This window comes from Chiloscyllium plagiosum, unplaced genomic scaffold (genome assembly GCF_037043375.1).
Source record: "Chiloscyllium plagiosum isolate Xiang-an unplaced genomic scaffold, Cpla_swu_hap1 HiC_scaffold_34, whole genome shotgun sequence".
NCBI classification, from domain to species: Eukaryota; Metazoa; Chordata; class Chondrichthyes; order Orectolobiformes; family Hemiscylliidae; genus Chiloscyllium; species Chiloscyllium plagiosum.
This window is the reverse complement of record NW_028270172.1, coordinates 18,593,237-18,619,355: the sequence shown is the minus strand read 5'-3', so window position 1 is coordinate 18,619,355 and position 26,119 is coordinate 18,593,237. Positions and strand designations below refer to the sequence as shown.

General features: G+C 40.4%; 2 protein-coding genes across 3 annotated transcripts in view; one reads left to right on the top strand and one right to left on the bottom strand.

Moving 5' to 3' along the window:
* Window positions 1-10,313, bottom strand: part of LOC122564466 (uncharacterized) — a 188,334-nt gene extending 178,021 nt beyond the window's left edge. Inside the window, exon 1 of the mRNA XM_043719397.2 lies at window positions 10,179-10,313. The gene's annotated coding sequence lies outside the window, so the exon portion shown is untranslated. The remainder of the gene's footprint in view (window positions 1-10,178) is intronic.
* Window positions 1-26,119, top strand: part of wrnip1 (WRN helicase interacting protein 1) — a 66,093-nt gene that overhangs the window by 4,617 nt on the left and 35,357 nt on the right. The window contains exons 2-3 of one of the 2 annotated variants that reach the window (XM_043719399.2): window positions 9,683-9,877; window positions 10,228-10,463. In XM_043719399.2, the coding sequence (XP_043575334.2) occupies window positions 9,683-9,877; window positions 10,228-10,463 (431 nt within the window). The remainder of the gene's footprint in view (window positions 1-9,682; window positions 9,878-10,227; window positions 10,464-26,119) is intronic. The other variant, XM_087978537.1, reaches the window with a different exon arrangement.

Here is a 26,119-nt window from a genome sequence, read left to right as displayed (position 1 = left end):
TGACCCCTCAGTCACTTGCCTTACATTATTTCCCAAGCGAAGGTCAATTTTTGCTCCTTCACTAGTACGTACATTCACATACCGAATCAGAAAATTTGTACACACTTAAAAAAATTCCTGTCCATTTCAGGCCCTTAATACTATTGCACTCCCCAATCTATGTTTGGAAAGTTAAGATCCCCTACAATTACAGACCCATTATTCTTAAAGGTAACTGAGATCTCCTTACAAATGTGTTTCTCAATTTCCAGCTGACTATTGTGGGATTTGTAGTACATTCCCAATAAGGTGACCATCCCTTTCTTATTTCTCAGTTCCACCCAATTAACTGCACTAGACATACTCCGCAGAATAAGTACAGCTGTAATATTATTCCAGCCAAGAACATCACCCACCCTCCTCTCTTTCCACCCTTCCTATAGCATCTATACCCTGGAACATCAAGCTGCCAGTCCTGTCCATCACTGAGCTATGTTTCTATAATCATCATGATATCCTAGACCCATGTTCCCAATCATGCCCTGAGTTCATCTATCTTACTTGTCAGTGCTTTGCATTGAAATGAATGCATCTTAATTTATAAGTCCTACCTTATTGTCAGCCTTGCTCATACCCTCCTTGGCTGTTTGGCTTGCTCTTTTCTCAATGCACCAGCCTCAGACTGATCTCTTCTCTCATTGTCTCTCTGATTTTCTTCGCTGCGTCGCCCTGTCTCACTGTCTCATATCAGTCTGCGCTCTAACAAAACACCTAGATTTTAAATAGTTCTTTTTGTCTATGTGTCAACTTTCTCTAAGTCTTGTGATTTACCTGTACTGTAAAATGGACAATTATAAATAAGCACAGATTAAGTTTACACATTTTTGATTTTATTATTCCATGCACACTAACGACAGCTCAGCTGGACAATACATCAATTCTCATTTCATTGCCTGATTATTGCTGTTTGTGAAAACGTACTTCGTGCATTTGCCTACAGTATAACTGTAACCACATTTTTTAAAGTAAGTCATTTGGGGCTGTAAAAGCATTTTGAAACATCCTGAGGTTACAAACATTCTCTGTATTCTTCATCTTCCTGGTTCAGACATAGGGACACTTCCACTGATTACAAGAGCCCTCGAGACTAGTTTCTGTGATTAGATTACTTACAATGTGGAAACAGACCTTCGGCCCAACTAGTCCACACCGATCCTCCGAAGAGCAACCCACAGATCCATTCCCCCACATTTACCCCTTCACCTAACAGTACGGGCAATTTAGCATGGCCAATTCACCTAACCTGCACATCTTTGGACTTTGGGAAGAAACCAGAGCAACCCGAGGAAACCCGGGCAGACTTGGGGAGAATGTGCAAACTCCACACAGACAGTTGCCTGAGGCGGGAATTGAACCCAGTTCTCTGGCGTTGTGAGACAGCAGTGCTAACCACTGTGCCACCATGCTGCCCACATTAGACTATGTAAGTAATCAGTGCAGCATACAACTGATACAGCTTCCATTTGTGTATTTACATAATATTATTTTAGATAGTTGTTGGCTAATTATTTTTGTTTCAAAAGTAAAGTTTATGTTAAGTGAGTCCGTACCATTCTATGGAAATATTTCACATCACTCTTTTGCCCATTCCACTAAAGCCCCAGCTATGTTGCCACTCAAAGCTCATAATACCAGGTCTGAATTGTTCCTTTTATGATGGAGGAATCATGCTTTTCTTGAATATGATCATTGCAGAATAAATTTATAAATGACAAATTAATTTCAAAATAGATTGACATGAGCTGGTTCAGTGTTTTATATGGGCGTAAAGAGAGAATGCAATCCTTGAAAAATATGGTCAAACAGGGTAGATGCACAGTGAGACTGAGGGATATTGATGTACAAATCAGAAAAAATCCAAGTGATAATAATAAGATTTTTTTTGTTATTTTCTTTGAAGGTTTCTTTTTACCTGATATAAAAAAGTATTGAAAATGGTGGTGGGAGGAAAAACGTGGTTTGCCTGACTGTCCAGCATCATCCAATTGGCTAATGAAGTGAGTCTTTATTTTCCCAGTTGGAGTAGGAAGGCTCTGATCATAAGGGTGTGTGTTTTGGCTGACTTGATAGCTGTAGCATGTTGCCAAGTCATGAGAAGAAACTTCTGGGAATAGATTTAATGCCAACCTTAGCTGAAAAATAGCCTGATAAGTCTTTAAAATTTTGGGGATCGAGTGGAGAGAGAGAGACAAAATGTTTCTGCTTCTCGGGTGAATTCAAAAAGAGGCCATACGTAGAAAGGTAGTTACCAATAAATCCAAGAAGAAATTACAGGGAATTTTTTTCACTGATTGAATAATTAGAATCTGGAACTTTGTTACGTGGTAATTAAGGCAAAGCTAGATAAGTAGATGAAGGATAATGGAATGGATGTATATCTTGATGGGGATAGATAAGATAAGGTGGGAGGCAGCTTGTGTGTAGATTAACACTGGCTTGTACCAATTGAGTTGGATGCTGTAAAGTTTATGTAAAAAGTGTAGAGGAATTTAGCAAGCGCACGAGGTCATCAGTTACTGAAGGTGGTAGTTGATGTCAAAACTGAAGTAATAAAATGGACCAAGGTGATAGGTCCTGTCTACTAAAATCAACAATATAAATTACTGCAGGAAACCTTGTAGTGACTGAAGTAGAAATCTAATTTTGCAATTTGTCTAACAGTTATAATGAAGCTTGGTTTTTCTTTCTGTATATAGAATTTCCATCCTGAAATATTGATGTGTCTGTATTTAATGTATTAAGCACAAATGATTTGAGGAATATTTTAAATGTACTTGCAGTCAATCTTTTAAGTTTGGTCTTTTACTTAGCTAGATTTTATGGGTTTTTGATGGAATGTTATCAAAATATGACACCTTGGCCTTGCAGTAGTATTGTGTTTCATGTGGCTTATTTTTATCATTTTAATAGGTGTTTATGATGGATTTATGTACTTTGTTAAACTACATAGGCTCAATCCACTTCTGCCAGCAAAGAATACAGAAGTCTTCAGATTCCTTCACGTATTTCAAAATTATTGTTAAATTGTAAATGTTCTTTTTTTAAAAAATATAAGTGTACAGGAGGTTGACGGTAGTGAGGTCAGGGATAGACATACAAAGTCATGAGAGGGCACAGGCAATCAGGATGTTGGTTTGAATGTGTGTACTTCAATACCAGGAGCATCCGGAATAAGGTGGGTGAACTTACAACATGGGTTGGTACCTGGAATTTGATGTTGTGGCCGTTTCAGAGACATGGCTAGAGGAGGGACAGGAATGGTTGTTGCAGATTCTGGGATTTAGATGTTTCAGTAAGAACAGAGAAGATGGTAAAAGCGGAGGGGGTTTGGCATTGATAATCAAGGATAGTATTACAGCAGCTGAGATATTGTTTGAGGACTCCATTGAGGTAGTTTGGGCTGGGGTTAGAAACAGGAAAGGAGAGGTCACCCAGTTGGGTGTTTTCTATAGGCCTCCAAATTGCTCCAAGAATGTAGAAGAAAGGATAGCAAAGATGGTTCTGAACAGGAGCGAGAGTAACAGAGTAGTTGTTATGGGGGACTTTAGCTTCCCCAATATTGACTGGGAATACTATGGTTCAAGTAGTTTAGATGAGTCAGTTTTTGTTCAATGCGTGCAGGACTGTTTTCCGACACAGTATGTAGATAGGCCAACAAGAGGTGAAGCCATATTGGATTTGGTACTGGAGAATGAACCTGGCCAGGTGTTAGATTTGGAGGTAGGTGAGCACATTGGCGATAGTGACCATGTTTACAAATGCAATGGGCAAGGATAGATATATACCCCATGGAAAGGGGTATAACTGGGGGAAAGGCAATTATGATGCAACTAAGCAAGATTTAGGATGCATAGGATGTGGAAGGAAACTGCAGGGGAGGGACACACTTGAACTGCGGAGCTTATGCAAGGAACAGCTGCTGTGAGTTCTTGATAAGTATATACCTATCAGACAGGGAGGTAGTTGTCGAGATAGGTAGCCGTGGTTAACTAAAGAAGTTGAAGCTCTTCTCAAGAGGAAGAAGAAGGCTTAAATGAGGATTAGGTGTGAAGGCTCAGTTAGGGGGCTTGAGAATTATAAGTTAGCCAGGAAAGATCTAAAGAGAGGGCTAAGAAGAGCCAGGAGGCTCATGTTGGTAGATAGGATCAAGGAAAACCCTAAGGCCTTCTCTCGGTATATCATGAAAAAAATAATGACTAGAATAAGATTATGTCCAATCAAAGATAGTAATGGAAAGTTATGTGTGGAATCTGAAGACATAGGGGAAGCACTGAATGAATGCTTTTCATCAGTATTCACATTGGAAAAAGGCAATGTTAGTGAGAGTACAGACATACAGGCTACTAGATTAGATGGGATTGCGGTTGACAAAGTGGAGGTTTTAGCAATTTTGGAAAATCTGAAACTACATAAGACCCGTGGACCGGATGGGATTTATCCTTGGATTCTCTGGGAAGCCAGGGAGGAGATTTCAGAGCCTTTGGCTTTGATCTTTATGCCATCATTGTCGACAGGAGTAGTGCCAGAAGACTGGAGGATAGCAAATGTTGCTCTCTTGTTTAAGAAGGGGAGTCGGGACAACCCTGGTAATTATAGACCAGTGAGCCTTACTTTGGTTGTGGGTAAGGTTATAAGAGATAGGATTTATAATCTTCTGGAAAGAAATAATTTGATTAGGGATAGTCAACACGGTTTTGTGAAGGGTAAGTCGTGCCTCACTAACCTTATTGAGTTCTTCGAGAAGGTGACAAAACAGATGGATGACAGTAAAATGGTTGATGTGGTGTTTTTGGACTTCAGTAAGGTTTCAGTAAGGTATTTGATAAGGTTCCACATGGTAGGCTATTGCACAAAATACAGAGCTTCAGGATTGAAGGTGATGTAGCAGTTTGGATCAGAAATTGGCTAGCTGAAAGAAGAGAGGCTGGTGGTTGATGGGAAATGTTCATCCTGGAGCTCCATTACCAGTGGTGTGCTGCAAATATCTGTTTTGGGGCCACTGCTGTTTGTCATTTGTATAAATGATCTGGATGTGTGCATAGAAGGATGGGTTAGTAAATTTGTGGATGACACTAAGGTAGGCAGAGTTGTGGATAGTGCCAAAGGATGTTATGAGTTACAGAGGGACATAGATAAGATGCAGAGCTGGACTGAGAAGTGACAAGTGAAGTTTAATGTGGAAAGGTGTGAGGTAGTTAATTTCGGAAGAAGTAACAGGAATGCAGAGTACTGGGCAAATGGTGAAATTCTTGGCAGTGTAGATGAACAGAGAGATCTCGGTGTCCTGGTGCATAAATCCCTGTAGGTTGCCACCCAGGTTGATAGGGTTGTTAAGAAGGCATATGGTGTGTTGGCATTTATTGGTAGGGGGATTGAGTTTTGGAGCCACAAGGTCATGCTTCAGTTGTACAAGACACTGGAAGGCTGCACCTGGAGTATTGCATACTGTTCTGGTCCACCGCATTATAAGAAGGATATGGAAGCTTTGGAAATGCTTCAGAGGAGATTTACTAGGATGTTGCCTGGTATGGAAGGAAGGTCTTATGAGGAAAGGCTGAGGGAATTGAGGCTGTTTTTGTTGGAGAGAAGAAGGTTCAGAGGTGACTTAATCGAGATGCATAAGATAATCAGAGGGTTAGATAGTGTGGTCAGTGAGTGCCTTTTTCCTCGGATGGTGAAGGCTAACACGAGGGGATATAGCTTTAAATTGAGAGGTGATAGATTTAGGACAGATATCGGGGTAGTTGCTTTACTCAGTAGTAGGGGCGTGAAACGGCCTGCCTGCAACTCGCCGATGTTAAGGACATTTAAATGGGCATTGGACATACATATGGAATGGTGTAGGTTAAATGGGCATCATATTAATTTCACAGGTTGGCGCAACATCGAGGGCCGAAGGGCCTGTACTGTTCTGTAACGTTCTAAGTCCGGCAAAATTTATTTTAGAGAACTCTAGAAATGAATATAGTCTCACTGTTTTATTGTACTTTACTGTCTAGAATTGATCTATGTTCATGTTTTCCACATAATTAGTCCCAGTGTCTGCCACTTGTATTTAAATGATTATTCGTGCTATTGATATTAAACCATGGAAAAATGTAGCATTTGGTGATAGTGTCTTTGGTTACAGCTTGTTTATTTACCAGTAAAACATTACATTTCAAAAGCTTGGGGGGGGGGGGTGGCACAGTGGCTCAGTGGTTAGCACTGCTATCTCAGCACCAGGGACCTGGGTTCAATTCCCGCCTTGAGTGACTGACTGTATGGAGTTTGCACATGTTCCTCGTGTCTGCATGGGTTTCATCCCACAAATCGAAGATGTGCAGATCAGGTGAATTGGCCATACTAGATTGCCATTGTGTTAGGTGTAATAATCAGGGGTAAATATGGGGAATGGGTCTGGGTGGATTACTCTTCGGAGGGTCGGTCTGGACTTGTTGCGCAGAAGGGCCTGTTTCCATACTGTGGAGAATCTGATTTATACCCCTTTACAACTGCAATATGCTGCCAGCAAGGCTTGTTATACACAATTTGCCATTCAAAGTTTTCTTCAGACTCTAAATTTTGGAGTTGCTACTGCAGTGTAGTGTTGCGCGAATGACTTTTTCAGCCTTCATTGTTATCTGTAGGGATGTCATCATTGAAAGTCCTACATGATTTGTAGATCCAAATGGTTCTTGATTGTCACATCTGAAAAGAACCTTCACTAAAGTGCTTGTCGCTGGACTTTCTTCAACTGAGTTCTCATCTGATTTGGTGCATTATAGTCCACACCGTTCAACAATCTTGTATTGTAACAACAGATTCTTAATTGTGTTTATGGGATCTGCCAATAGTCAAAGGCATCTCAATTCGTAATATAGTGTTTGTTCTTCTGTGACAGGATACCAAGATTATTTGAGCTTGATTGCTATTTTAGGACATGACTTACTTGTTGTCTTGTTGAGAAATTGTGTAATAGATGTAGGATTTTGTGCATTGACGTTTGCCTCCATCAGAGGTGCCTATGCTGACTATTAAACTCTGAAAGTAGTTTAAATTGTCGACCATGTCTATGGTTTTGTTGTTCACGGTGGTAAAAGTTTGAAGGTTTGAAACACAAAAATGAACGACTTTAGATTGGGGCCCAATGAATTGGCCTCATCTTTTAGAATACGATGTTTTATCTACTCTGTTTGCCAATACGTAGTCAGAGGTCACCAATAGAATACTGCAAAATCAAGACCCTTGGTCGCAAATCAGATCAAGGCTGATGCTTCATTGTTGAACTAGTGATTCAGTTTGGCAGAGCACACTAACTGTACTTTACATTCCTCCTGTGCAGACAACTGGTTACATCCTTGCATATGAGTTAAAGAAATGAGCCAGTTTATCTGAAGCACCAGATTTAGGAGCAATTAACTTGAATTCCTGTGTACGAAGTCAAAAACTGTATTGAAAATAATGAAGGCTTCCTGCAATGGCTTTTGGTATTCTCTAATGTTCATGATGCTGATAAGCTCCATACTTGGTCAGTGATGGACCTGATTGCAATTTCACTCTGGTTGTTTCTTATTTTAAAAACATGATATTCTATATACTTCCTTAAAAAATGCTATCTCAGAAAAGTTAAACAGGCTGTGACTATTTCTGTTACCTGTTCTCCCACACCCCCACTATCTTCCTACTCCAGTTAGTATCTTGTGTGTTTGGTTGATAGTCCTACAGAAAACACTTTTCCTTTTAATTCGTTGGATGATGAAACCCACACTCAAGTGGAGATTTTTCTTTCAGTTCAGATGTTAGGTGGTAGGACATAGTGTTAGAAGCTATACTCAGTTCAGTGATGGACTCAGTAATCCATCATGAGAACAAAAGTAGATCATTTCAGTCCTTGAGTATATTCAATCAAGTGGATGATTGGTACCTTTAGTCCCAGCATCATATTGGAGCTAACTGGGTACCTCTTCGAGAGCTAGCACAGTAGGAAGTGGGATGACAAAATAACAACAACAATTAAGTTTGAATGAGCCCCCTGATTCAGTTGCCCAAATAGTCTCCTTCTGTGCTGTGCTATTGTGATACCTACCTTTGTCTTATAAACCTTGCACTGCAAAAATCTAGTCATTAATCTCAGTTTAGAAATACTTAATGACCTGGTTTCAACAGCTATTTGCAGGAGAGGATTACAAATTTCCACAATACTTTTTATCTACTGACATCATTCTAATCTTTCTCACCTGAAGTTCCTTACCTTATAAAATTGGAGAAAACTTCTGTAGAGCCAGACAAACCCTGAATCAGAATTCCTCTGTGTCCTTTCAGACTATGTAGAATTGTATAGCACAGATTGAGATTCAGGGGTACAATTACAATGTCAGTTACATCATTGATCCCACCATACTAACTTGTTTTGAGAAGGTGAACGGGACACAGACCAGAACCTAGATGGAGAGAGTGCTATTTTAGGGAAAATGAGGCTAATGATGTCAACTGGTATTGATTTGAGTCGTCAGCCAAAACCTGCCAGAAGTGGAGGAGAAGATCAAATTTTTTTTCTCCTTTTCCTCAGAGACATGAATACTCATCCTAATTTCTCAAAGAAATGCTGGGCCTCCCCAAACCAGATTGTTCCCTTGATCAGCAAAACCCATGTCCAAATCATGCCTGTTACTCCTTGTTCATGCCCACACTTGTCAACATGGCTTTGAATCTAGGCAAAAGTGAGGCCTGCAGTTGCTGGAGATTAGAGTCGAGAGTGTGGTACTGGAAAAGCACAGCAGGTCAGGCAGCATCCAAGTGTGAAAGTGTATATGGTATGAGCAGATAAGGAAAGAGTTAAGTTTTGATTTTTGTGAAATGTGATACAGCTGAGCATGACTCAGATGAGATAAGAACTTGCAGTTAACAATGCTGGAGGCAAGGGTCACGGGTTAACAAGGTGGAAAAGCATTCATTATGTAGAGCCATTTAACAATATTGGAAGAATTTAGTATGTAAAGTCAGTTAACAAGGGGAAAAGTATCCATTATGTGAAGCCATATAATGGTTATGAACATTCATTGTGTAACAGCAGAAGGCTTAATCTTCACTATTGACATTTGCTGATTATAATGGTAACCAAATTAATATGTATGTTGCCTTATCTGGACACTCCTCCATGTAAAATGACTATATAATTCATTAAGAAATTGCTGTTCGAGAGAAGACCGAGAACTTATGTCTCTGTGCACATGGGCAATTGTTCTCTCTCCATCCAGGGCCCGGAATAAAGATGATGGAGGTAAAACTATACTGTGTCTCTGAGTGTTTTGCTTCCACTGAGGAGGGGAAATGAACAACACGAGGAGCAGGAGAATTGACCTTTTGGCAAAAGTCCTTCATCAGGAATGAGGCCCGGGTTTTAATCCGTCGGGTTGGAAACTGCAATATTTTATTTAAATAAGGCCCAGTTGTTATGTTTGGGAGGGTTTCGACATCTTCAGCCTTGTTGGGTTTCCTGCACCACACCACCACCCGCATGCCAGCCCATTAATGTCAGCACATTGATTATAGAAATATGGACTTAATTGTGTATATCTGATAAATGCAAAACTCCTGCTAAATTTTTTTTAGAAGTGCCAGAATAGTACAGTTTTTTTTAAAAAAATGAACTTTTTTTCAGACATCATTAGCCCACGTTTTAGCAAGCAACAGTAAGAAACAGAACAGTTCAAGATTCGTAAGTCTTTCTGCCACGAATGCAGCCACAGATGTGATTCGAGAGGTTGTAAAACAAGCTCAAAATGAACTAAAGCTATTCAAAAGAAGAACAATTGTATTTTTTGATGAAATTCACCACTTCAATAAAACACAACAGGTAAACATATGTTTGCTATCTGAAACTTTGGGAACACAAATGTTTTAAATCACATGTTTTATATTGAATTATGAAAGATTAATTTGAAACCTGAATTAAAAATGTTGATCTCCTGTCAAAACATTCCATTTAAACAATCAATACAAATTGAATATTTCACTCAAACATATTTTGGGGGATAATTTTGGCATAAGCTGGCAAGCCATGTTCTCACATGAATCAATTAACATTTTCTCCTAATCATTTTTATTTAAGCTGTTTCCTACCACTATGGATGAAGTAATTGGAAACAAAAACTTACATTTTCAGTCTGTTTTGTGATAACAACTTTCTCTTTCTCCAATACTCAGAACACATTGCTGCCTCACGTCGAGTGTGGAACAATTACACTGATTGGTGCGACAACAGAGAACCCTTCCTTTCAGATCAATTCAGCATTACTGAGTCGCTGCCGTGTCATCGTTCTTGAGAAGCTGTCAGTAGAAGCTATGGAAACTATTCTGCTGCGTGCTTTAAACTCTCTTGGGATCAGTATACTAGGACAGGATAAAGAAGCCAGCTCTGTGGATGGCAGTAAAGAGTCTGAGTAAGTTGCTTTCAAACATAACTTGTAAAAACAGAATGTCCTGACTCTGGTGGCTGGGCGCCAGTAGGAAACTACTGTAAATATTGTATAAGTAGATAACAGCAAAACTGGGATTCCAAGTATGAAAAATGGCACTAAAATGGACTGAGGACTGTATGATATTTTGACTATGGATTGACTCACTGAATGTTTTGTTTATAGATTGCCACCTACTCGATAAAGATACTACTTGTAATCCAAGCTACTAATGCTCCTTCAAAGGTTATTGTTCACTAGAAGATTCAAAAGTGTTGATTGCTTTGGTTGATTGTTAATTACAAGTCATACTGGAAAAAACATTTAGTTCAATGACAGACTTTACAAAGCTTAGGTTAATTAACATCGAGTGTTAGAACCAACTATATACGAAACACATTCTGGAGGAATTCCCTCGTTTTACTCACAAAACAGGAAAATTGCTTATTTTATTTTCTCTTTTTAACAAGTTTATATGCTAAGTAACTGTATTTTGCAACATTATACTTTTCTAGAATTAGTTATTATCTAGTGAAAAAAATTGATTTGCTCCTATTTACCAGCTCATGACTTTTTTTTCCTATTGTTGTCCAAACTAAGGTACATTTACAGGTGAAATTTTGATGGTATGTTAAATATGATGCCACAGATTTTGCTGAAGAAATAAATCCTTAAAAGATGTGCAGTTTTATTAATCTGCCAGTCAGCTAGCTGCTTGTGACAAGGAAGAGATTGCCTGTGAATTGCTAATCTCTGCAAGTTGCTGACAGTTATATACTGTTTGCTTCACAAAACAAACTTCGCCCTGAACCTTACCATAATTGTTATGAAATTAATGCTTTTTCACAATACTTGTTCATTAAACATTTCATTTTGTTATATCTGTTAATTAACAGTGATAGTATCCTTTTAGCAATGTAAGGGGCATCCAATCAACTCCTTGACCTGAAAGTGTGGGTTTACTTTCTTTCAGGTTATAAATTATTGTTGAATGTTTTGAGGATGGCAGATTTTGATTTTTTTTTCTTCCTGAGAAGAGAAGGTTAATGGTCAAATAAAGGTTATCAAAATTATACACAGTTTCAATAGAATTGCACTGCTCACTCTGAAGAGAGATGTATAGAGTAGAGAAATTTTCAAACTCACTGAAGATTTTCAGATCTGTCTCAGGCAAAAAAGAGCTCCAACTGTAGGATTTTAATTGTGCAGCCACTTCTGCAAATGGGTACTCTTGAAAGCAGATGCAGAAGCTGCTGAGTGAGCTGGTGAAAGGGCCTGCCTTAGTTCTTTGGGGCTTCAACCCACTTATGTCATTCAATTTTAGGAGCTCATTCTCGCAACTCCTCATCTCCTCCCTGTAACTTTATTTACACCAACTGAGACCTCCACCTACCCCAATTGCTCCTTTCCTAACTTCGTGTCAACCTATGGTAGTTCATACACCTTCTAAGGCAAAAGTGAGGACTGCAGATGCTGGAAACCGGAGTTAGATTAGAGTGGTGCTGAAAAAGCACAGCAGGTCAGGCAGCATCCGAGGAGCAGGAAAATCGACATTTCGGGCAAAAGCCCTTCATCAAGATGCTACCCATTCTGATAATTGTAGGTTGTGCAAATAGTCAAGCAGCAATTATAATGTGTGGTAGGACTTGGTGTTGTGTTAACAAACAGCACTTGAACTGAATGCAAGCACCAGTTTTTCACCTTGGAGACATGGGCATGTATTAGATAAAATTGCAAGGACAGGACAGACCTAGTAGTACATCATCTTTACAAGGAGATTAAAGGCTTGAGAGCCACTCAGAGGGAGGAATGAGTAAGAGGTTGTACTAAAGTGGGTGAATTCAATGTCCAAGCTGGTGCACAAAGAGAAATCAAAAAGGGAAGAAAATAAACAGTGAAATCAAATCTACAGAACAGAAGTTGTCCATTTGATCCAACCAGCCAGGCTGTCATTTATGCTCCATCTGCATTTTCTCCAACTTGTCAGCATCGAAATCTTTTCTCCTCTTCACATGCTTGTCAAGTCTCCCCTTAAATTCATTAATATTGTTTGCTTTTATTCCACATTCTCACCACCCTCTAGGTAAAGACGTTTCTTCTTAATTCCTTTATTTGATTTCATGGTGACTATTATATTATCACTGGTTTGATCTCCCAACGAGGGAAAAGAAAATTCTAGTTTGCATTTTTGAGGACTCAGATTCTATACCTTATCAAAAATTGCACCAGGATCATGAATCCAGAAGTCCTGCCCCATTTCAAACAGATTATATTTCTGATGTCAGGTAAATGGTGATGATGAACTGTGGGATATGCCTCCGATCTGAGGAAACCAGTGCACAGCAGGGTCCTTAGAATTTAGTGCTGAGTGAAAACAAATGCCATTTTGGGTGCATTGAAGACCTTACCCCAGCACGTGACTTCAGATTTTTCTTTGAAAAAAGAAGAGACATGTAAATTATTAAAGGAGACAGGATCTGTGAAACTGTCAAGCTGCAAAGTTATTTAAATCTGCTGTTACTATGACTAAGCAGCAATGAGTTTACATTTTGAGCAACTTGGTGACTAACAAAGTTAAAACCTATACATTTGTGAATAGGTTAAATTAAGAAAACTTGGCTTTCTGAGAAATTTTGGGTTGATAGCTGAAAAAGGAAAAAGTTGCAACTTTGTTAATGAAAGCTTTGGTGTAGCATGGAGTAATTAACTTATAGAATCATAGAGTCACACAGCATGAAAACAGACCCTTCAGTGCAGCCAGTCCACGCCAAACATGTTCCCAAACTAAATTAGTCTCACTTGCCTGCATTTGGAATGTATCCCTCCAAACCTTTCCTGTTCATGTACTTATTCAAATTTGTAAACATTGTAACTGTACCTGCATCCACACTTCCTCTGGCAGTTCATTCTGTACACTAACCATGCTTCATTTAAAAATAATTTGCTCCTCGTTCTTTTTAAATCTTGCTCCTTTCACCTTAAAAATATGCCCCTAGTTTTGAACTCACCCGCCTTGGCAATAGACCTTTGCTATTCATCTTATCTATACTCCTCATGATTTTATAAACCTAAATAAGGTCACCACTCTACTTCCTATGCTCCGTTGAAAAAAGTCCCAGCCTTTCCAACCTATTTTTATAACTCAAACCCTCTATTCTGGTCAGCATCCTGGTTAATTATTTCTGAACCCTCTCCAGTTAATAACATCTTTTCTGCAACAGGGCAACCAAAACTGCGCACAGTACTCCATGTGAGGCCTCACGAAGGTCCTATGCAACCTTAAAATGTCACCCCAATCCTATACACAAAGGTCTGAATAATGAAGGCAAGTGTGCTAAACACCTTCTTAACCACTCTGTCTAGTTGTGAAACAAATTTCAAAGAATTATATACCTGAACCCCTGGGTTCTCTGTTCTATGACACTACCCAGGGCCATTAATTGTAAAGGTCCAAAATGTAATACCTCACATTTATCCAAATTAAACTCCATCTGCCACTCCTCAGCCCATTGACCCAATTGATCAAAATCGTTTTGTAATTTTAGATAACCTCTTTCAGTGTCCACTATAATCACTAATTTTGGTGTCATCCACAAAGTCATAACCACGCCTCCTATATTCTTTTTCCAAATTATTTATATAGCTGACAAACAAAACTTACATAAAGTTTATATAGTAATAAATTTGATACGGATCTGGAAGATAGTGTCATATTGAGAATAATATTCTTTTAAGATAATTAGTAAGGAACTGAAAAAGTAATAAATCTAAGGTTAAAAGGGACATTTGACAACTTGATACGTATGGAAGTATAATTTCTTCATGGTTTCATGTTTATAAGCTACGTATCTGTTTCACAGGGATGCTTACAGAGTTAAGAGCTTATGTGTTTGGATTGGTAGTGGAATTCAAATATGCTAGGCATCAGATTCTTTGCAGAGAGCTTTATGCACAGCCTTTCCGCTTCTACCACAACCTCGCCAGTGCTAGTTGTTAGCAGGTCTGTCTTATGCTCACTAATTTCATATTTTTCCCATTTGTTTCCTGATGATTTGGTTGATGAAGCAAAGTTTGCTAATCTTTCTCCCTGCCTTGTTTATTATCCTGGCACATATATAGCTATAAAGACAAAAGTTGTGCACTTTGCATAAATAAAGTGGATTTGTGCAGGAAGGCAGAGCATTTGACTGAGGTATTAGATTAGTACTTAGCATCTCGTTTCTTGGGAAAGTGCAGTTAATTCATACTGAAAGTGGAGGTAGTTGAGACATTGGTTGACAGATTATAAGGAGATATTGAAAAGGTTGGCCAAGGAAGGAAGTAAGAATGGAAATTGTAGAGGGGCTACCCATACTCTTCCAATACTCCTTTCTATTCAGGTGGTGCTGGAAGACTGAAGAACACCATCTTTCAAACCATGAGCACTGCCATCTAGAAGGCCAAGGGCAGTAGACACATGGGTACACCACCATCTGCAAGCTCTCCCCTTCAAGCCATTCACTGTCCTGATTTGGAAATGTACTGTCGTTCATCCTTTGTCACTGGGTCAAAATGCTGGATTTCCTCCTCATATCATTGTAAGTCAAACTACAACATGTGGTCTGCAGCAGTTCAAGAAAGCAGTTCACCAGCACTTTAGTGGCCATAAATGTTTGCCAAAGCGATGCTCATGTCCCATGAGTAAATTTTTTTTAAAAAGAGTTGGAAAGTGGAAATAAACGAGTTGCTGTTACAGGGAGATGCCTTAGATGAGGTGAGTCAAATAGCTGCCTTCTGTGCTGTAACTATTTTATGAAAAGTGGGCGGAGGAATCAGATTTTTATTGAAGGTTTTTGTTATCTTTTAAATCACTCTTTCACCAGTGATCATTTTACTGTATTTTCCAAATATCCAGAGTCTTTCTTACAAACGGAAATCTTCTGACACAACACCTTTTGTGAATATAAATGCTCGTCGAACAGTTTTTGCTTTCCTAATTACAAGAAAGGAATTCTGTTCCTTGTTGCTTTTTTTTCTTTTTTCCCACACTACCACTTAGCTGCGGTAGTGCTTATATTTTCCCCTGCACCCATGTTGTGAGTGTGCAGGTGTGGGACGCAGTGAAAGACACAAGGTAGACAAATCTTTATTCCGTTTTCACCGCCAGGAAGAAAGAAAACACCCAAGGGGCCAGTGACGAGCAATGCCCTTTTTAGAGGGCAATGCTGCATGATGAAACAATGAAGAGGAGGGCAGGGATTAAATGAAAATAGAGTTGGAGGGGGAAATAATACACTCCACTCCCTGCGGTGCCCACTTCTCCCTGAACAGCTCAAGGGTGTTGGTGGACTCCGCGTGCTCCTTCTCCAGAGACACCTGGGCTCTGACGTAACCACGGAAGAGGGGCAGGTAATCGGCCCTAACGGCCTGCTCCTTGTTGCTTTTATTCCCACGCTCCTAATTATCAAGCCTCTCTTTAAGAATTGTTTTATATTACACACTTATCTATAGAGTGATAAAAGTTATTCATATAAGATGTAGGAAATAGAAGCAGGAAGAGAACAAACAGCCCCGAGAGCCTGTTCCACCATTCACTAGGACAATGGCTGATCAAACATTCCTCATGTCCACTTTCTGGTGCTTTCCCTGTAACCCTTGATTCCCCTACGGATTAGGAATCTGTCTATCTCAGCCTTAAATATACACAAGGACTCTTTCCCCACAGCTTTCTGTGGCAAGGAGTTCCAAAGATGCTCAATGTTCAGAGAACAAATTCCTTCTGACCTCAGTCTTAAATGTATTCTGAGACTATGCCCTCTGATCCCAGACTCTCCCAATGGGGGAAGCATCCTTTCAACATTTACTTTGTAAAGCCCCTTCATAATCTTATATGTTTAAAAGAGACCACTTATCATTCTTCTGAACTCCAGTGAGTAAAGTCATAATCTGCTTAGCCTTTGCTCCATAAGACAATGCCTGTACACCATGGTCATTCTAATGAACTTCCTCTGAACTGCCTTCAAATAAATGATGTATCTTTCCTTAAATAAAGGAACCAAAAATGCTCAGAGTATTGCAGATGTGGTCTCACTAACACTTTGTACAGTTGTAGGGTCAGAAGTCACGCGACACCAGGTTATTGTCCAATAGGTTTATTTGGAATCACAAGCTTTCGAAGCACTGCTGCTTCGTCAGGTGACTGTTCATTCAATAACAGATATGCCAGATGTTTTATAGTCTCCACAATCGGGGCAGAACAAAAGGACTTCAGATTGACTTAGAAGTCAGTATGATACAAGTGTAAGAGACAGGAGGCAATGGGCAAGTCATGGAGGAACATAGAACATAGAAAAATACAGTGCAGTACAGCCCCTTTGGCCCTCGATGTTGCGCCGATCCAAGCCCACCTAACCTACACTAGCCCACTACCCTCCATATGCCTATCCAATCCCAGTTTAAATGCCCATAATGAGGGAGAGTCCACCACTGCTACTGGCAGGGCATTCCATGAACTCAGGACTCGCTGAGTAAAGAATCTACCCCGAACATCTGTCCTATACCTACCACCCCTTAATTTAAAGCTATGCCCCCTCGTAATAGCTGACTCCATACGTGGAAGACACCCTCCAAAGCTGTTGAAATGTAAATTTTAAGGAAGACACATTGAGGAGCAAAAGATCTGAGTTAGTAGATTGTTTAAGGGTCACTGTAAGAAATATTGACTGAAGAAATTTGTCAAATATGCCAATTGAAACCAATTACAATTGTGGCAGCTGAGCAACAAGCTTTTAAAGTAGTGTTAGAGATGACCGTTCACTGAGGTTTGATTGTCTGTGAAGTTATTGTTGGCAGTTGAATCTTTCTTTCTAATGCTTGTTTTAAGATGATTTCAAATACTTGTATCGTGTAACTTAGTTATACTTTTTATATTATGTGTAATTAACTTTTACAGCTTGCTAAAAGTACACTGCTAGACTTTGTGAACATGTTCAATGACTGACCACCGTGTTAAACAAATGTAAATATAAAACTTGTGGTCTATCAAGCCAGGTCTAAGTTTGGATCTGAGTTATCTGTTATCACAGATATACCCACTCATATACACATCCACCCACGCACCTATGATCGAGAATCCTTTCTCTGTTTCTGCCTGGCAAAATGCAAGAGAGTTTCATTTTATTTGTAAAGATATGTCTTTTTAAATTGTACTTTTTAAAATTAGAGAGAAAAGTGTTTTAAAAATCAAGGTTTGCAACATGACTTGAAAGCAAGGAATTTATTACTTAATGCTGCTTGTATGTCTGTGGGTCACACCAGTGTCTACAGATAGGCTGGAGATGAGAGGTTGTTTACAGATGGAGCTTTGGTTAGTAACAAAAATCTGATTGGTCTGTGGACTAGTGACCAATTATTGATGACAAAGGTCTTTTCCATGCCATATGACAGGTTCGCGGGTTTGGGCTAGGGCCAGAGAAATGATCCGATCTCTCAAGAATTCAGGAGCAATATCTTGGTTCTCTGCAGTCAAATTTCACTTTGAACAGGAAGAAAACCAGAGTATATTTTCTTCAGCAATTGCAGTAAGCTGTGACTTTCAATTGATACGTCAGAGACCACTTTTGAAGTGAACCAGCCAGCTTGCTACCAGCATCTCAGTGGAGGCATTCCGAAAAGGAAGGTCAACATGAAACCTTCCGATAAGCAAGAACCACTCAACTTGCATTACTGATGTGTCTCAGGATCTGAGGATGTCTTGACGAAAGAACGTCCATGGTACTTACAAGGGGAATTTTGAACTTTTAGTTGCTGGTTTTACTCTGCCCAGATTGTTATGTGATTAGCCAGGAGTCCATTACTGTACATTACTCTGCTAATTACATGAATTTATTCAGTTTTTGAGTTGCTCTAAAACGTACAGAGCAGTATATCTCTGAAGTAATACTTCTGGAGTGTCAACGCATTCTAGTTTTGGCAGCAATGTTCTGCCCTAAAATGGAAATTTTCACCCCCCTGTCCCCAGACAGTGGTCAATCCACCCTATCCCATTTCGAATCTGCCACCCCATCCCTGACCTCGGTCAGTGTCCACACCTTGTACTCGAATGCCTTCTCCAGTCCCAAACCACAGATGGTCCACTCTGTCCCATTCTGTGCATGTTCCATTAGCAGCAGCTTTTTATCTGGAGGAAGTAAGTAAAATTAAAGAAAAAGTTTGCAATGTGAGAACAATTTCATGAGTGGGTTTGGTCTATGGAAACTGGTTGGGCAGTGGCCAGACCATTTGGCAGTGGTACAGTTTCTAGCGTCAGGAAGTTCAATGAGTATGCATGTAATTTCTGCCATTAATATGTTAACATGTCTCATATAGTAATATTAATATGGGCACTGTAAATTAATTGATAAGTCCTTCTGGTGTTCGTTGAAATTCTAATGTTGCAAACTTAATTCTTTCTTTCAATTAGTGCATCACTTTAAAGACATCATAAAATACTTGACACTATAATGGATTTTCCTGATGTGACTTATTTTTAAATACAAGTCTGGAGGATAAATATAGAATTGACACTGTGGTGTATTTAGATGATTTATCTAACCAAATCTTGGGGTTCATGTTACAACATAAACAGCAAAGATAAATCAGTTTTTATAATTGTCTCTGAACTGTAAGGTTAGATTACAACCTTAAATTTCTCTACTGTTAATAGCACCTGTCTGTTGTTTGTCATTTTGTCACTAAGTGTTTTGGACTAACCGTTTTCTTGGCATTGGTCATGTCCCTGAATATTGTGTTTCATGGTGTTGACAGTATATCCTTTTTTAAAGAAAAAATGGTTTTGAAATTCTTAAGATAATTTTTGTGGAGGGAGGTAAGATTTTTTTCAAAAGCTAAATTAAGGAATTCTTTAGTTTTAATGAATAGGTATTGACTGCAATTTAAAAATAAAATGGTCTTGCAGGTTTCTGTGGTAAACAGAAGTACCTGGGAATATTTAGAAAGTAAGTGCAGTTCACAGAATTTTCTTTGGCTTAGTGTACATTTATGATGAAAAACACTGAATTTATTGGATTTTTTTTCTCTGTTTATAAATGATGATTGCTTTATAATTTCTAATTATTGCACATCTGTATCTGTGTTGAGAGACTTGTTGCTATTAATGTACTGTGTGTTATTGGATGAATCTAATGCTGTTAACTAGCAAACGTTGTTTTCATAATTCCCTACAGATAGAATTCCTTATACTGTCAACTCCACTTAATTAAACACATGATAATTTCTTGTATCTTCTGGTGAGTGAATGGAAATTAAAAATACAAAATCACTTATTCATTATTCTATCCATTTTGCCACAATTAAAAAAATAACTATTTATTATTTGAGTGACTAGTGTACAGGTGCAAGTAATGGGTGATCCTCTATAAAAGTTGACTTCGCCTCCCCCACCCCATAACTTTTAGCCAAAGCATGATTTCCTTTTCCACCTCATGTACAAGTCAAGCTCTGACCTTTTAACCCAAACCATGAAAACTCTTGATACATACCAGCTGTAGTGCAAACCTACTTGATAGAATCATATTATAACAGAGCATTGCAGATGACTGCTCAACTTCTCTTGTCTGTGCAAATCAATATGTGATGTCAAGGCTATGTCCTCATTGGTGCATGTTGTGTTCCCATGAATCCTCCCATCTACAATGGAAACATTGTGAAAAAGGAGCAGGAGACTCAGGGCTCAGTTCAAAGTCAATGAAATTGTAGAGCTGACAAATAATTGTGCAGAGCTATAGAATTCGAGGTGTCAGAGAAGAACATTTGGAAAGATTTCTACGTGACTTAGATAGGTGGCTGAAGAATAAGAGCAGAAACAGAGGTAGTTGCAGTGAGAAAATGAAGTTGCAAAATAAGCCAGTCAGTATTGCCACAACAGGCATGATTTGGATAAATCCTTGAGAAATATATTCCCTGAAACAAGCAAGGAAATTATGAATTGCAGATTTCAAATGCAGCCCTGGATGGTGTACCTTTTTAGTAAAGGAAAATAATTTTCTACAACATCAAAAGTCCAATATTTCACAGCATCTTCCACCAAAGCCTGATGACTGTCTTATCACATTTCCAAGGTCAAAAACTCACAATGTGAGGTTATAATTGAACAGACTTATTTGAAAACTCGAGGAGAAAGTGAGAACTGTAGATGTTGGCGAGTCAGTTGAAAAGCATGACACTGGAAAAAACACAGCAGGTCAGGCAGCATCCGAGGAGCAAGAGAGTCGACGTTTTGGGCATAAATGCTTAATTAGGAATGTAGTGGGGGAAGAGGCTGGAGGGAAAGGTAGGTGGGATGGTGATAGGTGGATGCAGGTGGGAAGTGATAGCTCATTGTGGAGGATGGAGTGTACAGGTGGGAACAAAGATGGACAGGTAGGTCAGCTCAAGAAGGCGGTGCCAAACTGGAAAATTGGATCTGGGATGAGATGAGGGGTGGGGAAACTTGGAAAGTGGTGAAATCTCCGTTGATGTCGTGTGGTTGTAGGGTCCCGAGGCAGAAGGTGAAGTGTTCTTCCTACAGTCAGCGGGTGGCTTTGATTTGGTGGTGGAGGAGGCACTGGATTTTCATGCCCTTGGGGGAATGGGAGGGGAAATTGAAGTGTTTGGCCAGAGGGTGGTGGAGTTGGTTCGCGTGTGCAGACAAGAGATGTTCCCTGAACTGGTCCTCGAGTTGGTGCTCAGTCTCCCCGATGTCGAGGAGATCACGTGGAGAGCAAAGGATGCAGTAAATGAAGTGGGAGGTTGTGCAGGAAAGTCTCTGCCAGATTTGAAATTATCCCTTCAGGCCTTGGATGGAGATGAGGGGGGACATGTAGGTGCAGGTTTTGCACCTCATAGGGCAGCAGGGGAAGGTGCCGGTTATGGACAGTGGGTTGGTGGGGAGTGTGGACCTATTGAAGGAGTCGAGGAGGGAATGGTCTCTGCAGAATGCAGATAGGGGTGGGGAAGGAAATCTGTTTTTGTTGGGGGGGGTGGTGCTGACTGTAGGTAATGAAGATGGAGGGAAATAATGTGCTGTATCGGGAGATTCGTGGGATGGAATGTGCGGGTGCTTGTGTTTTCAAATAAACCCATTGGAGTAAAACCTGGTGTTGTGTAATTTTTGACTTTGTCTAACACAGTCCAACACTGGCAACTCTACTCGATGATCACATTTCAGCAGTTTGTAATCAAACACCAGAAAAGAATAGCCTAAACATGGTTGAAATTCTCATGAATTTTGTCATGCCTGTGAGTTGGAGAGAAAACATTGACGACATTTGACTATGAAAACAGCAGATTGTGTTGTGTTGTATTGTACATCTGACAGGCCAAACGTGATATTCAGGAAAGAAGCCCTCCCTAACAGCAGTTTCCAAAAAGCGTAGTTGCTCTAATTCATGATGGAAGTAACTTAAAAGTTTGGAGATTCCAACCAGGAAGACTACATAAAGATAAAAGTCTTTTCATCTGGGATGTTTTAGATCAGACCTTGTTGATGATCTGAAGTTAAGTGGTAGAATAGTAACATCGCAGTGATTCCCAGTGTTCTCGCCAGCCTTGCTCAACCACTGGGTATCTGTAAAGCCAAGAATGCAGAAAAAAGTGGACTGACTGGATGATTGGAGGAGTGAAGGCATTCAGCAGCAGCAGAACTGTACTCCAGCACAATCTGCAACCTCCTGGCCTGGCGAATCCCCAACTCAACCATTACCATTAAGCCAAGGGATGCACCCAGGATCAATGGAGAGTGCAGGAGGGCATGCCAGGAGCAGCATCAGGCATACCTAAAAATGAGGTGTCAACCTGGTGAAACTACCAAACTGGACTACTTGTGTGCTAAATGGCATAAACAGCAAGTGATAGACAAAGCTGAGCGATTCCACAACCAACGGATCAGATCTAAACTCTGCAGTTCTTCCACAGCCAGTCATGAATGGTGGTGGACAATTAAACAACTCACTGGAGGAGGAGCCTAGCCTCAATGATGGAGCAGCCCCGCACATCAGTGCAAAAGATAAGGCTGATGCATTCGCAGCAGCTTCAGTCAGAAGTGCCGAGTGGATGATCCATCTTGGGCTCCGGTGGTCCCCAGCGTCACAGAGACTAGTTTCCAGCCAATTTGATTCACTCCACGTGTTATCAAGAAACAGCTGGAGTCACTGGTACAACAAAGGCAATGGGCCCTGATAACATTCGGCAATAGTACTAAAGATGTTTGCTCCAGAGCTTGCCGCTCCCCTAGCCAAGCTCTTTCAGTGCAATTACAACATTGGCATCTATCCAACCATGTGCCCAGGTATATCCTGTACACAAAAAAGCAGGACAAATCCAACCCGGCCAATTACTGCTCCATTGGTCTACTCTCCATCATCAATAAAGTGACGGAGGGGATCATCAACAATGCTATCAAGCAGCACCTGCTCAGCAACAAACTGCTCAGTTGTGCCTAGTTTGAATTTCGCCAGGGTCACTCAGCTCCTGACTCATTACAGCCTTGGTTCAAGCATGGGCAAAAGAGCTGAATTCCAGAAATGAGGTGAGAGTGACAGCCCTTGACATCAAGGCTGTATTTGACAGTGTGCCATCAAGGAGCCCAGGCAAAACTGGAATCAGTGGGTATCAGGGGGCAAACACTCCGCTGGTTAGAGTCATACCTGGCACAAAGGAAGATGGTTGTGGTTGTGGAGGGTCAGTCATCTCCGCTGCAAGACATTTCTGCAGTGGTCCCTCAGGATAGTGTCCTAGGCAGAACAATCTTCGGCTGCTTCATCAGTGACCTTCCCTCTGTCATAAGGTCAGAAGTGGGGATGTTCACCAATGATTGCACAGTGTTCAGCACCATTCATGACTCTTCAGATACTGAAACAGTCCGTGTTCAAGTGCAACAAGATCTGCACAATATCCAGTCTTGGGCCAAGAAGTGGCAAGTAACATTTGCACCACACAAATGCCAGACAATGACCATCACCAATAATAGGCAGTCTAACCACTGCCCCTTTGACATTCAGTGGTATTGCCATCACTGAATCCCCCACTCTCAATATCCTTGGGGTTACCATTGACCAGAAACTTACCACATAAACACAGTCACCAGAAGAGCAGGTCAGAGACTAAGGATATTTTTGTGAGTAACTCACCTCCTGACACCCTAAAGTCTGTCCACCATCTACAAGGCACAAGTCAGGAATGTGATGGAATACTCCCTGTTTGCCTGGATGGGTGCAGCTCGAACAACACTCAAGACGCTTGACACCATCCAGGACAAAGCAACCTGCTTGATTGGCATTGCATCAACAAACATTCAATCCCTCCACCACTGGCACTCAGTAACAGCAGTGTGTACTATCTACAAGATGCACTGCAGAAATTCACCAAAGATCCTTACACAGCACCTTCCAAACCCACGACCACTTCCATCTAGTAGGAAAAGGGCAGCAGGTACTTGGGAATACCACCATCTGCAAGTTCCCCTCCAAGCCACTCACCACCCTGATTTGGAAATATATCGCCGTTCCTTCACAGTCATGGGTCAAAAACCTGGAATTCCCTCTGTACCGGCATTGTGGGTCAACTAAGGCAAGTGGACCGCAGCAATTCAAGAAGGCAGCTCACCACCATCTTGTCAAGGGTAAATAGAGATGGACTATTAACGCGGCCAGCCAGCGACGCCCAAATCCCACAAATGAATAAAGAAAAAATTCACCAAGAAATGCTACATATGGGCTCTGGCATCAGCAACACTTTGTGAGTGGGTTATAGAGGTCTCTGATGAAATCAGAAAAGATCACCAAAAGCAGAAAGGGATGAGCTATTTGACTTTGAAGTTTAAGAGTGGGAGGGTGGTTTTCATGTTTGATGAACATTCTGCTGCTAAGTATTCTTTTCTGTACCATGAAAAAGCAGAGTAAAATTGTTTGAATTTTAACATTTAGATTTTGCTTTTGAATTTAATGTACAGAAATTAATGCCTGGGAGAAAGTGAAGAATGCAGATGCTGGAGAATCAGAGTCAAAAAGGTTGGAAAAGTACAGCAGGTCAGGCAGCATCCATGGAGCAGGAGAGTTGATGTTTTGGACATATTCCTGATGAAGGGCTTCTGCCCAAAATGTCGACTCTCATGTTCCTCAGAAACTAATACCTGTCTCCTTGGAGACTATGATTGAGAAATAAACATTTTTAATACTTAATCATTTTTGAGGGAAACAGTCTTTGGCATGGGAACTGTGATAGCAAGGTGGGTGGAGACAATTGATTGCCAGTCCTCCCAAGGTATTACTTGTAAACAGTCAGTCTCCCTACTTGTAAACTAAACATTTAGATTAGAGTCATAGAGATGTACAGCACGGAAACAGATCCATCAGTCCAACCTGTCCATGCCGACCAGATATCCCAACCCAATCTAGTCCCACCTGCCAGCACCTGGCCCATATCCCTCCAAACCCTTCCTATTCATATACCCATCCAGATGTCTTTTAAATGTTGCAATTGTACCAGCCTTCACCGCTTCCTCTGGCAGCTCATTCCGTACACGCACCACCCTCTGCATGAAAAAGTTGCTCCTTAGGTCTCTTTTATAACTTTCCCCTCTCACCCTAAACCTATGCCCTCTAGTTCTGAACTCTCCCATCCCAAGGAAAAGATTTTGTCTATTTATCTTATCCATGACCCTCATGATTTATAAACCCCTGTAAGGTCACCCTTCAGCCTCCAACACTCCAAGAAGAACAGCCCCAGTCTGTTCAACCTCCCCCTATAGCTCAAATCCTCCAACCCTTGCAACATCCTTGTAAATCTTTTCTGAACCCTTTCAAGTTTCACAACATCTTTCCAATAGGAAAGAGACCAGAATTGCACGCAATATTCCAACAGTGGCCTAACCAATGTCCTGTACAGCTGCGACATGATTCCCCAACTCCTGTACTCAACACTCTGACCAATAAAGGAAAGCATACCAAACGCCACCTTCACTATCATATCTACATGTGATTCCTCCACTTTCAAGGAGCTATGAACCTGCACTCCAAGGTCTGTTTGTTCAGCAACACTCCCTAGGACCTTACCATTAAGTGTATAAGTCCTGCTAAGATTTGCTTTCCCAAAATGCAGCACCTCCCCTGTATCTGAATTAAACTCCATCTGCCAATTCTCAGCCCATTGGCCCATCAGATCAAGATCCTGTTGTAATCTGAGGTAACCTTCTACACTGTCCACTACACCTCCAATTTTGGTGTCATCTGCAAACTTACTGACTATACCTCTTATGCTCACATGCAAATAATTTATATAAACGATGAAAAGTAGTGGACCCAGCACCGATCCTTGTGGCACTCCACTGGTCACAGGCCTCTGGCCTGAAAACAACCCTCCACCACCACATTCTGTTTTCTACCCTTGAGCCAGTTATGCATCCACACGGCTAGTTCTCCCTGTATTCTATGAGACCTAACCTTTAATTTACCTTTACATGAGTATTCTCCCTAAACAAAGTTACACCTATTATAGAATTGTTGTAAGGATAAGCATACAGTCTGCTCTTAACCTGATAAATGTTTGAGCTATATATTTTTCTATGAATGTTTAAAGCGGAAAGGCCATTTAGCCCACTGTATCTACACCTCTCTTTGCTGGAGCAA